Source organism: Gymnoscopelus microlampas (assembly GCF_963454915.1).
Source record: "Gymnoscopelus microlampas genome assembly, chromosome: 6".
NCBI lineage: Eukaryota > Metazoa > Chordata > Actinopteri > Myctophiformes > Myctophidae > Gymnoscopelus > Gymnoscopelus microlampas.
The window spans coordinates 10,893,597-10,905,804 of NC_139943.1; the positions used below are offsets into that span (position 1 = coordinate 10,893,597).

Below are 12,208 nucleotides of genomic sequence, written 5' to 3' on the forward strand. Positions count from 1 at the left end.
TGTGCACCCAACAGCGAGGAGTACCTGGAGGCAGTGAAGAAAACCCCTTACATGAGTCTGGAGGATCTAATGACCTTCACCCAGCAATATGGTGATGTCTACTTCCACCCGGTTAGTTCTGTGTTTGATGTGAAATTTGCTGAGGGAATTTGTTAATTAGTTTCCCGCCTAAATTGCCTCAGCTTTGAAAGCGGTGAGTAAGTACATTTTATTTGTAGAGCGGCTTTCACAGACATCAGAGTCACAAAGTGCTTCACAACAATAAAAGCAGAACATGTCAATAATAAGATAAGAAGACAAAATAAAACGATCAGCATTTAACCAGTCAGCTGGTAAAAATCAAGAAATCAATACAGGATTATGTAGACAAACACAAAGATCGGTAATCATAAAAGGCTATTTAAAGGCCTGTTTGAATAGGTGAGTCTTTAAAAGTGTTTTTAAAAAGGTCTACAGTTTTTAGGTGGAAGGGTCAAGATCAAGTCAGAATATAGAGCTATTTAACACTTATTTTAACCAAAGTAAATCACTTACCCTACCTTTTAAGAAAGGTGATGTATAGATAAAGATGATTGTTATTCTATTTACTGCTAGCTGATACCCCCTCGTTTCTCATTTGGCTCCAGAACATCTACCACTGTGCCAAACTAGCCATAGGTGCCACACTACAGCTGGTGGACAGTGTGATGAAGGAGAAGGTGAAGAACGGTATGGCTCTGGTCAGGTGAGTTCCAAAAAAACCTGAAAACAAAGTGAGAAACAATATGAAGATATGTGAATGTGAGTCTCCCTTTCACCATTTGAACTCTAGTGTACCTATTCTGGGGCGAATATGGTATCCAGAACTATATCATGTATTATTGGTTAGTAAAAGTATGAGATTTTCAGGTGAAAGCTGTGACCTTTTGGAGATGAGGCTGAGAAAGCAAGGTTTGAGTTTGCATTTTGATTTAAATTAGTCACACCCTGAAGATCCTGGCCTTTGTCCTTGAACAGGAGATCCCAGGTCTTGGTGTGAACTACAACAGTCCCTCAGAGAGCTTTTGGCCAAACCTATTGTTTTCACTGAATTAATTAAAATAGCTTTGTCTCTCTTTGAGAAACTGCTAGCCACACTCAAAATTCACAGGTTTCTCTCAGTGTCACAAACACGCATTTAACTGCAGTCTACTTAAAGCTAAATTGAATTGATGTATTATTCTTATTTCTTGGTAAAAGCTTATTTTGTTGTAAGTACACAAGTGTGAACAAATGTGGTTGTGGAAGAAATCAGTTAGTTGCATGTAAACTTTTCTTCTTGACTCTAAGGAAAATGTCAAGTCCTCTTAAATCATCTCTTTTCGTTTAACTCATTCATACAAGGTTGAATACATACATGTGTGGGCTTATATTGAAGGTAATAAGATGATAAACAATGGTTTCATAATATGAGCTTGTGTAAAAGTACAGTTTGATAGATACATGTTATGTGTTAAAACCAAGACAGATTGTAATCCATTGTTTGACTGAGAAGGTCCACCTCAAGAAGTCTTTTGTTCCTGGAAACCAGTTTATGAGTGGTCGAGAAGGAGGACGGGGAGGAGGTCCTATGTGAAATGTCTGTCTGTATAAAGTACAATGTTTTGGTGATTCAGGTACACTCTGTGATTGGCAATGCAGGTGTCAACGTCTGTGGAAATAAAAGCATTTCTGTGGACAAACCCTCTTTTCGAACTGGATCCTTGTTCTTCTTGCACTTAGGGAATAGTTATGGAATAGTGTTTTTCCTGTCTGATCAATGGACCAATATACGACATTAAATGGCAACCACGATAGGGCCCCGTGTCTTCCGGAGAGTGGACTCATTTTTAAAGTGGTGTTTATTTTCTCCCGTCGATCGGTGGATAAAGAACCTGTATGTTGGTCTTATTTTTTCCTTTTTTTTGGAGATCCGACGGGACATTTCACTATTTCCTGTGCGGTGATGTGAGGGGTTCCGGTTTTGAGAGGAGGGGTCGCTTACATGTATGTGGCGCCTTGCGTACATTTAAACGACAAAAATTGATTACGTGACCTTACTTCCTGGTCTTAATGTAGTAAATTTGCTTATTATGTAGTCTCTTAATCCTGTAGGCCTTTATGAAGTAAGGATGGAAGACAGGGCTCTTTAGGGCCAAATACTTTCCAACCTTTAGTCAACACTTTCTAAAAATGTTGCTATGTTTATGGAATTAAAGCTAAAGACTCCGGTTATTGGTTATGGGATCTGATCGGGCTTATAATACACCGGCTCCGTAGTTAAACACGATGCTTTTTCTGGGGCGTTTAAAATGTCTTTTTATATGATGATGATGATGATGATGATGATGACGATGAGGATGAATGTTGAAGGTTGTATGATGGTGGTTGATGGGGATGAATGTTGAAGGTTGTGTGATGGTGGTTGATGAGGATGAATGTTGTATGGTTGCTAGTGGGGGATGACTGATGATGGTGAGTTTTGAGTTGTTTTGATTAGAGATGGGAAGGCATTTTTATCTCTTTTTCTTGCTTTTTTGTGATGGGAAGTGGACTTGTGGTTCTGCTGATTTTCCTGACTTCTGTGTTTCATTTTGTTGCAGTCCTTTCGGTCCGCTTGGTGAACACAACTTTGTGGTATCATGGCTTTTTGGGCTGTGTACTACTATCTTAATTATCACTTTCGTGGTATGCTACTCTTATTCCTGTGAGTATATGTGTTGGTCATGTTAGTAGATTGAATGTTTGTGATGAGTCTTTTTCGTGTGGAAGGGTGGTCTTGTAAGGTGTGTGTGTGTGTGTGTGTGTGTGTGTGTGTGGATGTTTGTTTCTTTTGTTTTGTTCTTTTGGACAACACAATGAGTTTTGACTGTTGTAAAGGCTTTCGGTTGTAAAATGCAGGAATTTTTCAATGGCCTGCTTTCAAGGGCTTTTTGCAGATTGTACACGCTTATTCTGTGGTTTTCAGCTGTGTTTTTCTTCTTTGTGTATGCATGTTGTTCGTTGACACGTGCGATTTTTCCCCTGGGGGGGAGCGCGGTCTGTGCTTGTGTCTTGAGAAGGTGGTTTTGTTTTGTTTTATTTTGGCTGGATGTTGAGAGTTTTTCAGTGTTTGGAATAGCTTGGCTTCAGTGTTGATTTTTTTTAGGTGTTCTTGGTGGGATTTCACTTTTTACAACACCATTTTTTTAAAATTAAGTGTTGTAAGAGGGGAGAGATGTGAAATGATTGTTTAAATATTTAACTGATGAACAGAAACATAACGATTTAGTCTAAATGATAGTGAAAATAATCTTTGAACTGTTAAAGTAATCTACAAAAGAGGACAGTAAAAAGTGTATTTAGAAAAAAGGAAAAATTGGAATGTTACAGTAAAGAAATAATAAGAGCAAAGGTTAAATTTGATCAACTATAGATTTGTAGATGTCCGTGTGAAGATATTTAAATATTGAGAGCTAAGGTTTTATTATATAGGATTGATTCGGTTTGATTAGTGCTTCATTCATGGCGGTTTAATTATTTGACTGGTCTCTGTATTGTTGTGATGTGCTGACCCTGTTGTGTTGAGATCAAGGTTTTTCTTTGAGAGATTATGACCCATGAGTGCACGCGTGGGAGAGTCGCTACTTTGGCCAAGAAGCGAACTCGTTCATATTCTTTTCGGGGAGAAATTGAGATTGAACACGACTGGAGTGGCATGCCGCGACTATATATATTGGATCTGTCAAATGATTCTCTAGATATTGAGGAAACGAATGTGGTTCGCGACACAAACGTGCCTTGGTTGATAGACACCTTATTCAGTTGAACTGAGCCATGAATGATGCACAGATGGAGCTGATTTTTAAACTAAAATGGAGAATTAAGCCATGTGCGTTAGACGAGAGATTTAGTGATCCTTATTTCTGCTACAATGATTTGGAATTTAGTTTACTTTGTAGGAGAATATGAGGGCAGGTCCATTGTTGGCTTTCTGAAGGTATTAAACTTTTTTCTTTGAAGGTTTTCTTGAAAAAACACGGACTTTTCTCTTTTGTGCTAAAGTGTAACTGTAAATTTTGCCTTAATTGAGTGACAGCCTTTAAACAGTTCCCGGTCTGGATCACTATCCTTTTTAATCTCACGGATCGAGTATAATATTCAGAGTTTTGATAAGTGAACTAAATACTTAATTCAGTGGTTTACCACTGGGGCTAAAAATGGGCTGGACCTCTCATTTGGCTAAAAGGACAGATTGCATTTTATTATCTAGTCATACAGTATGAGATGCTCTGTGTCTTTCTTGAAAATTACCATACCCTTTGTTTTCTTATCTCTGCTAGGAGTCAGGAGCTGAGAGAGATAGAATATTCAGCCCAAATCGCAGAACTGAAAGGTGAGTGTTGGTTGATGTTGATTACAGGGGTGGAAAGAGAAGTTTTCTGGTGCAGACCTAAGTAATTAGTATAGTTTTCAATAGTGGCAGACCTTGAGGGCCACAATCTGTGTCTGGGGGGGATTTATCCTCGTGCTCAAGAAGCCAACCGTAGGATTAAGGTAGACAGATTAGTTAAAAATTGACAGACAGAAAGGGGGTCTGCTCCATCTTTGCTTAAAACTGCTCTACGCCCTTGTGACGAGACATCACCAGCACTGACGTTTTGTAATCTGTACTTAAGTAAAATTAGATTTGGTATGCTTTAAGGAGTGTACACATTTTGAAAGTATTGAGAGTAAAAGTTCTGTTATTACTACATTTAGGATCAAGAGGGGAACATTTATACATATATATTGTTAGGAAAATAGAGTTAAATAGCAGCTAAAACAGTAAAAATGGTATTAACTATTAAGAAAATGTTAAAAGTTGTGGTAAATGAGTAACAAAATGGGAATCATTGTTTTGTAAAATATAACAAGGAGGAAAGGATTAGAATAAAGCAATAAAGTAGATTATAATGTGAGATTGAGTCAATGTTATGTAGGAATGAAATGACTAAATCATAGCTACAATGTACTATTTGATAACACCTTTGTAAGCAAGAGTTTTACGCCGTCATATGTTTAGATTCTGTAGGAACGTTTTTGCCAAGTATTTTCATGCCAGGAATTGAGTTGGAGAAAGCTGGAGAAAGTTGGAGACACTGATCGATGCTGTAGGCTACCAGAGGGGAGACCATATCTGAATGGTTGGTGAACCTGTCTGGGGAGCCATGGACCGAATGGAGCAAGCCAAAGATATCAGGACAGCTGCTCTACGAAAATGGTTCACAGACGGGGCCCATCAACACTCCACTGCTTCTACTGAGATCTACCGTTTCAATCCGACATCATCTACACAGCTCTGCGTCATCGAATCAGCAGGGAGAGGGATGCGATGGAGGTCAACTCGTCAACCCAGCTCTGCAAACGTCCATGACAAGGTCCGGTTTGACAGCTCAGCAGGAGGTCTACGACAGGAGAGGCATGGTTTTGACAACTCGGCAGATAAGGAGCGGTGAAGGACGGCAGAAGTATAGAGCCACAGACGTCAAGTGGACGGCTAGATATTCCAGAATCGAGATCTACAGGCCTTTGAGATTCAACAAAATGTCATCTGCAGATTGGAGGTTACTACATATGGGTGGATACTCCCATTTGTTCTTTGTCTGCGTCCAGCGCTGAAAAGTAGCTGTGGGCGCATACCGAAAGGCAGTGATTTCAAGGTTACAGGAGGTTGCCTGGTGAAAGTCTTTTTCGTGGCTTCAGTTTTTTGGACAATGAGGAACAGCTTTTGTTTTAAGGACTGATTATTCTCCAGGTGTAAACATGGACATTCAAAAAAGAAGAGTTCTGCCAACATTGCGTTGTTAGCTCAGGCGAAAAAAGAAAAACAGGATCATTCCTGTGCGCATGGACACTATTGTGAACACTTTTTGTTAAAGGATGTTATATGATGTGTTTTGAACAGTCACCCCATGAAGATTGTTTTTCATTTCCTTTGTTTACAAGAACTAAGCGTTGATTTGTTACTAGTTTCGTAACCCACCAGAGGGGTCGCTATTATGCTAACCCATACACAGGAGAATCTGTTTGTCTAAAATAGATTTTGGAGATCACCTTCAAGTAAAGATTGATAAGTTTCTGGATATCCCTTTTTATGGAGGATTATTGATATTCCTCCAAGAGGGGAATTATATGGTATCCAGAACTATATCATGTATTATTGGTTAGTAAAAGTATGAGATTTTCAGGTGAAAGCTGTGACCTTTTGGAGATGAGGCTGAGAAAGCAAGGTTTGAGTTTGCATTTTGATTTAAATTAGTCACACCCTGAAGATCCTGGCCTTTGTCCTTGAACAGGAGATCCCAGGTCTTGGTGTGAACTACAACAGTCCCTCAGAGAGCTTTTGGCCAAACCTATTGTTTTCACTGAATTAATTAAAATAGCTTTGTCTCTCTTTGAGAAACTGCTAGCCACACTCAAAATTCACAGGTTTCTCTCAGTGTCACAAACACGCATTTAACTGCAGTCTACTTAAAGCTAAATTGAATTGATGTATTATTCTTATTTCTTGGTAAAAGCTTATTTTGTTGTAAGTACACAAGTGTGAACAAATGTGGTTGTGGAAGAAATCAGTTAGTTGCATGTAAACTTTTCTTCTTGACTCTAAGGAAAATGTCAAGTCCTCTTAAATCATCTCTTTTCGTTTAACTCATTCATACAAGGTTGAATACATACATGTGTGGGCTTATATTGAAGGTAATAAGATGATAAACAATGGTTTCATAATATGAGCTTGTGTAAAAGTACAGTTTGATAGATACATGTTATGTGTTAAAACCAAGACAGATTGTAATCCATTGTTTGACTGAGAAGGTCCACCTCAAGAAGTCTTTTGTTCCTGGAAACCAGTTTATGAGTGGTCGAGAAGGAGGACGGGGAGGAGGTCCTATGTGAAATGTCTGTCTGTATAAAGTACAATGTTTTGGTGATTCAGGTACACTCTGTGATTGGCAATGCAGGTGTCAACGTCTGTGGAAATAAAAGCATTTCTGTGGACAAACCCTCTTTTCGAACTGGATCCTTGTTCTTCTTGCACTTAGGGAATAGTTATGGAATAGTGTTTTTCCTGTCTGATCAATGGACCAATATACGACACGAACATTAGGTAAATATAGCATATCTACAAGCTCACAGCACGTCACAGCAAGACTTTTAGCTTTCGGCGAAGATATTGTAGAGCGAAAACAGGAGGGGGCCTAAATAATAGAGACTCCTGGGGGACTCTGGTCAACTCAGTGTACAGGTATACTGTATAGGGTTTGAGTGGTTAATGAGAGATTGAATGGTGTTCATTTACAGTAAATATCTTACATCTCTTCTTTGTCATTGTTCCATAGACCTCCAGGACACCATAGTCAGCGCAGTGCAGCCAATGGCTTCTGTGTGTTTAACAATGTGGCCATAGCTGCTCGCTACGCCAAGAAGAACTATGGCGTCAAAAGGTAATACAATATTTTTTTATCGCTAGGTATGTTTGCACATCTATTGGTGCGTTACACTGAAGCAACAATATTGAAACCTTTACAATAGTTTACAACCATTTTAATTAAGTCTTAAGGACTTTGTTCCCAGATTGATCCTCGAATAAACAACCATTTACTCAAAACATAAAGATAAGCAAAAAACGCTACACTATAGACGGTGTAGAGGCTAGTATACAGTAACAACTTAGTAGATAAATAAATATAAATTGTTGTACAGGTTCACGGTAATAATGAAATGAGAAACTTCACTTAAATATGCTTCCCAGTGACCTCTCAAGAATTGTTACATCTTTATATGTGTTTGTTTTTGTTTACACAGGGTGTTGATTGTTGATTGGGACGTGCATCATGGCCAAGGGGTGCAGTATTGCTTCGAGGATGACCCAAGGTGAGGCTGACCTTTAGTTATTTGAGGTGCTGTATGGCTGGGGAGTCACTGCTGTATGGTATTTGAGGTGCTATATGGTAACTTGGTCTAATGCATTGGTTCTCAAAGCGGGGACCCCCAGGGGTACTTGAGGGGGTTCCAGGGGGTCCCCAGCTAAATGATGGATAGGAACCAAATGGACCCTTATGGGTCTGTAACTCTAAGAGTGTTACAGACCCATAAGAGTGTTAACTCTATTAGAGTGTTAACTCTGAGAGTGTTAATTTAACACTCTCAGAGTTAAATTAACATTGATTTTACAATATGAATTGGGGTCTAAGAGAAACAAAATGCCATTAAATGGGGGTCCGTAGCCCTAATGCATGTCAAACTGGGGGTCCTTGAAATTAAAATGGTTGAGAATCACTGCTAGAGCTGTAAAACTCGTCTCTTATGGAGACATGTCTCTTTTAAAATGGGGGTCCGCGGGCTAATAAGTGCCAATTTGGGGGTTCTTGACATGAAAAAGTTTGAGAACCACTGGTCTAATGAATGTTCATACTGTATGTGTGCGTGCCAGTGTTCTCTACTTCTCCTGGCACCGCTATGAGCACCAGAGCTTCTGGCCTAACCTCCGGGAGTCAGACTACCACAGCGTGGGAAAAGATAAGGGGGCCGGATTCAATATCAATGTGCCATGGAACAAGGTAATTCACATATGCTAATATGTTTTATTTACCATGCTAACAGCAGCTTCAAATGTATTGGCTGGCATACGTTAAAGACTAAAATAATAAATACATCAAGAATGCATCACATTTAAATGTAAGACATTGCACTGTGTCTAATATCGTTACTTTGTATTGCCTGTATATGAACGAATGAATGTCTTTATTGCAGACTCAAGGTCCATAGATACATACAAATACATACTACAACAATGAACATGAATTAAAAACAGTCCTTTACACAATAAATTGGGACAGTTATAAATACAAGCAGTTAAGCCAATGTCTCCTGATGTATAAATACATCAGTTCTTATCCTGGGTCTTGAACTTCATTCATGGAAATAAGTATGTTAGATAGATAGAATACTTTATTGGCAGTTTAAAAAAATCACAACAATGTCATCAATTAAGAAAAACGCCAACGTGGGCACAAAAAAGCCGTAGCTTGTTTCCATTGTGGTCTACCCTGTGCTAAAATTACATTGTATAATATTAATTACAGAGGATTTGATGTGATGCAAAGACAACATAAAGATGCCTATAAATTGGATGTATCTTTTGATGTACTGAAAAGGAAGAGGCCTCTCTTTAATGCGTGTTTAGGTGGGGATGGAGAACAGTGACTATCTAGCAGTCTTCTTCCATGTCCTCCTTCCTGTTGCTTATGAGGTGAGTCAGGAAATGCAGCCATTATTCCATATTTGTGTATGAACATGTCATAATGCTTGCAGATTAACCACGTAAGCCCTATACCGTATGCCTCATCATGCGACAAATAGCAAAAATAACCGATCTGCAAACGCAATGCGTTTTTTGACACGTTGTTAGCTTGTAGATCGGCTAGCTTGTTTTGTCATCTCTTTTCATTTTTTATTTTTTTTTATCATTACGTTTTTGATAAATTGTTGTGATTCCTGTGATTTCCTTCCAGTTTTCTCCCGACTTGATCTTGGTGTGTGCTGGGTTTGATTCTGCCATTGGTGACCCAGAGGTGAGGTGCTTGATATCATATTGTTTACATATAGATGGTATTGTTGTATAGAATATGTAATCTAATAATACTGACACAGTATGAAACATACACGACTCCGAGGATGGTCGAAAGACCGAAGCGTCAGTCACTCTGTATACTTGAACCTAAATAATAAAAGGCTTAAAATGTCCGTGTTGCTCCAGCGTTGATCTCTTCTACAGTATGAAACACTTCAGCAGGATACCTGCTACCTACACATACGATACGATATAGTACGTTACGACATTATACAATGTGACTAATATTATTGTCCACACTAAGTGGAAAATTACATAATACTACTATGAGAGCATGAAAAGAAACACATACGACCATATAAGAGATACAAATAAAACGTTTAGAATTTAGAATAGTGATTGCACTTGGAATTAAGGGACTGCCTAAAAACATATTTGGCTGCCAGTGGCACCCTGTAGCGCCCCCCTGTGTTCATCATTTCAAACTGCGTGAATGAATGACGAGAATCATCATGAAGAATGCTCAGTGCTTTGTTCCTGGTTCTAAGGATGTGTAAGTCAGTGGTTCTAAAATGGGATGTCCGGGGATTCCGAGGGGGGTTCCAGGGGGTTCCCAGCTAATTGATTGATATTTAGGAACCAAATGGGCCATTACAGGTCTGTAACTCAGAGAGTGTACAAATGTGTTCGCTACTGGTGAAACCTTTCCCATGTCGCCAGGTGAGAAAGACTAGAAAATTGCAAATTAAATTAGATTTCTTTTTTTGGTGTTTTTTTTCTTCTTCATATTAACACAGTTCGAATGTTGAAGAAGGTTTGTATTCTATCAGAAAGCCGTTTTATAGTCATTAAATGGTTACAATTAGATTGTGAACATGCCTCTGTTTGTAAGAGAGTTTCTGTGTGTATTTTGGGGGTTGAACATTCATGTCCAGCATTTGCATAGAGGTTTCGATTGGCCTGGCTATAGGCATTGTTCTCCAGTTTCACGCACCAGAGTACCGTAGCAGCGTTTCATTAATGTTGCTGCAGTATCCTTGTTTATTCATTCATTTTTACAGTAATGTTACACTGTGCAGAAATCCAAAATAGCCAACCTACAAGCTCACAAGCGTTGTGTTGTGAGCTTGTAGATCTGCTATTTGCGATTGGTCATAGCTAGGCATTGTACTCCGGTTTCACTGTCTGAGCCTATGGTCTGAGCACCGCCTATCTTCACGAGCCGGTGTTGCCAGGTATTTTTATTATAAGTTAGCCCCCAAGATTTTATTTGAAAATAGCAGCTCTACACGCTTAATGTACAAAACACTCTCAGAGTTATGTGGAACATCTGTGGCTTAATCAGTCACGCAGCTGTGTCTGAGGTTTACTCACAATTTTCCAACAATTCTTTCCAGGTTACTCTTCCTTAGTCTGCAATTGAGGCTGCAAAACCATGATGTAAAGTTAAACGTTTAGAGCCTTCTACACAGTTTCCTAAAGTCGTTGGGTCACTCTAAGACTGTTGAGTACACTGTACCTGATGACTGAAAAGACTGTTAATTGTGTTATTCTCAGGGTCACATGTGTGCCACCCCAGACATTTTCGCCCACCTCACCCACCTGCTGATGAACCTGGCAGGAGGCAAACTGTGTGCCGTTCTAGAGGTCAGTGTTGTTGTTAATAACTTTCACCCTGGTGTCCCCATTTTAGGCATGTCATTATAGGCACAGATTGTCCAGAATTGTCCACAAACTAAACGAATAGTGAGGATAGCAGATCTACAAGCTCCCCCTATTTTTGTTATTCATGGTGTGAGTGGTTGGTCAGGCTGCTGGGAAAATGACTCGCATCATCCGAAACGAAAGACGAAACGTCCTTTACTACATTCTGTTACATACTCTAAAGCCGTAGCACAATGCAACACGTGAAAATCAGTTGTTGGCAAGTGACAAGTGTTGTGCGATGGAGTATTAATTACACCGTTGGTTCTCAAAGTGGGGTCCGGGGACCCCCAGGGGTACTTGAGGGGGTTCCAGGGGGTCCCCAGCTAAATGGTAGTTAGGAACCAAATGGACCCTTATGGGTCTGTAACTCAGAGAGTGTACAAATGGAACCAAATGGACCCTAACGGGTCCATTTGGTTCCATTTGTACACTCTCAGAGTTAAATTAACATTGATTTTACAATATAGATTGGAGTCCAAGAGATAGAAATGCCATTAAATGGGGGTCCGTAGCCTAATGCATGTCAAACTGGGGGTCCAAGAAATTAAAATGCTTGAAAATCACTGCTATAGAGCCGTAAAAATATTCTCTTATGGGGGTCCTTGGCATATCTTTTCAAATGGGGGTCTGCGGGCTAATAAGTGTCAATTTGGGGGTCCTTGACATGAAAAAGTTTGAGAACCACTGAATTACACTATTGTCTGACTGTTTTTCCAGGGGGGTTACAACCTGACTTCTCTCGCTCAGTCTGTGTGTCAGACGGTTCAAACGTTGCTCGGAGATCCCTGCCCTCCACCCAAAGAGCTGCCTGGTCCCTGCAAAAGGTTATCTTGGCGGTCAATCAAATCTATACGTGCTTTATTTAAAATGTTGGAGCTACAATTTGCTGATTGGGAAATGCCAATGAATGGC

The 12,208-nt window shown here is 39.5% G+C and overlaps 1 protein-coding gene across 3 annotated transcripts in view; it reads left to right on the top strand.

Moving 5' to 3' along the window:
- Nucleotides 1–12,208, top strand: part of hdac10 (histone deacetylase 10) — a 28,591-nt gene that overhangs the window by 11,059 nt on the left and 5,324 nt on the right. For all 3 annotated transcript variants that reach the window (XM_084061014.1, XM_084061013.1, XM_084061015.1), the window contains exons 4-12: nucleotides 15–111; nucleotides 627–724; nucleotides 7,356–7,460; nucleotides 7,822–7,890; nucleotides 8,450–8,576; nucleotides 9,203–9,268; nucleotides 9,531–9,590; nucleotides 11,147–11,236; nucleotides 12,014–12,120. In XM_084061014.1, coding sequence (XP_083917140.1) covers nucleotides 15–111; nucleotides 627–724; nucleotides 7,356–7,460; nucleotides 7,822–7,890; nucleotides 8,450–8,576; nucleotides 9,203–9,268; nucleotides 9,531–9,590; nucleotides 11,147–11,236; nucleotides 12,014–12,120 — 819 coding nt within the window. The remainder of the gene's footprint in view (nucleotides 1–14; nucleotides 112–626; nucleotides 725–7,355; nucleotides 7,461–7,821; nucleotides 7,891–8,449; nucleotides 8,577–9,202; nucleotides 9,269–9,530; nucleotides 9,591–11,146; nucleotides 11,237–12,013; nucleotides 12,121–12,208) is intronic.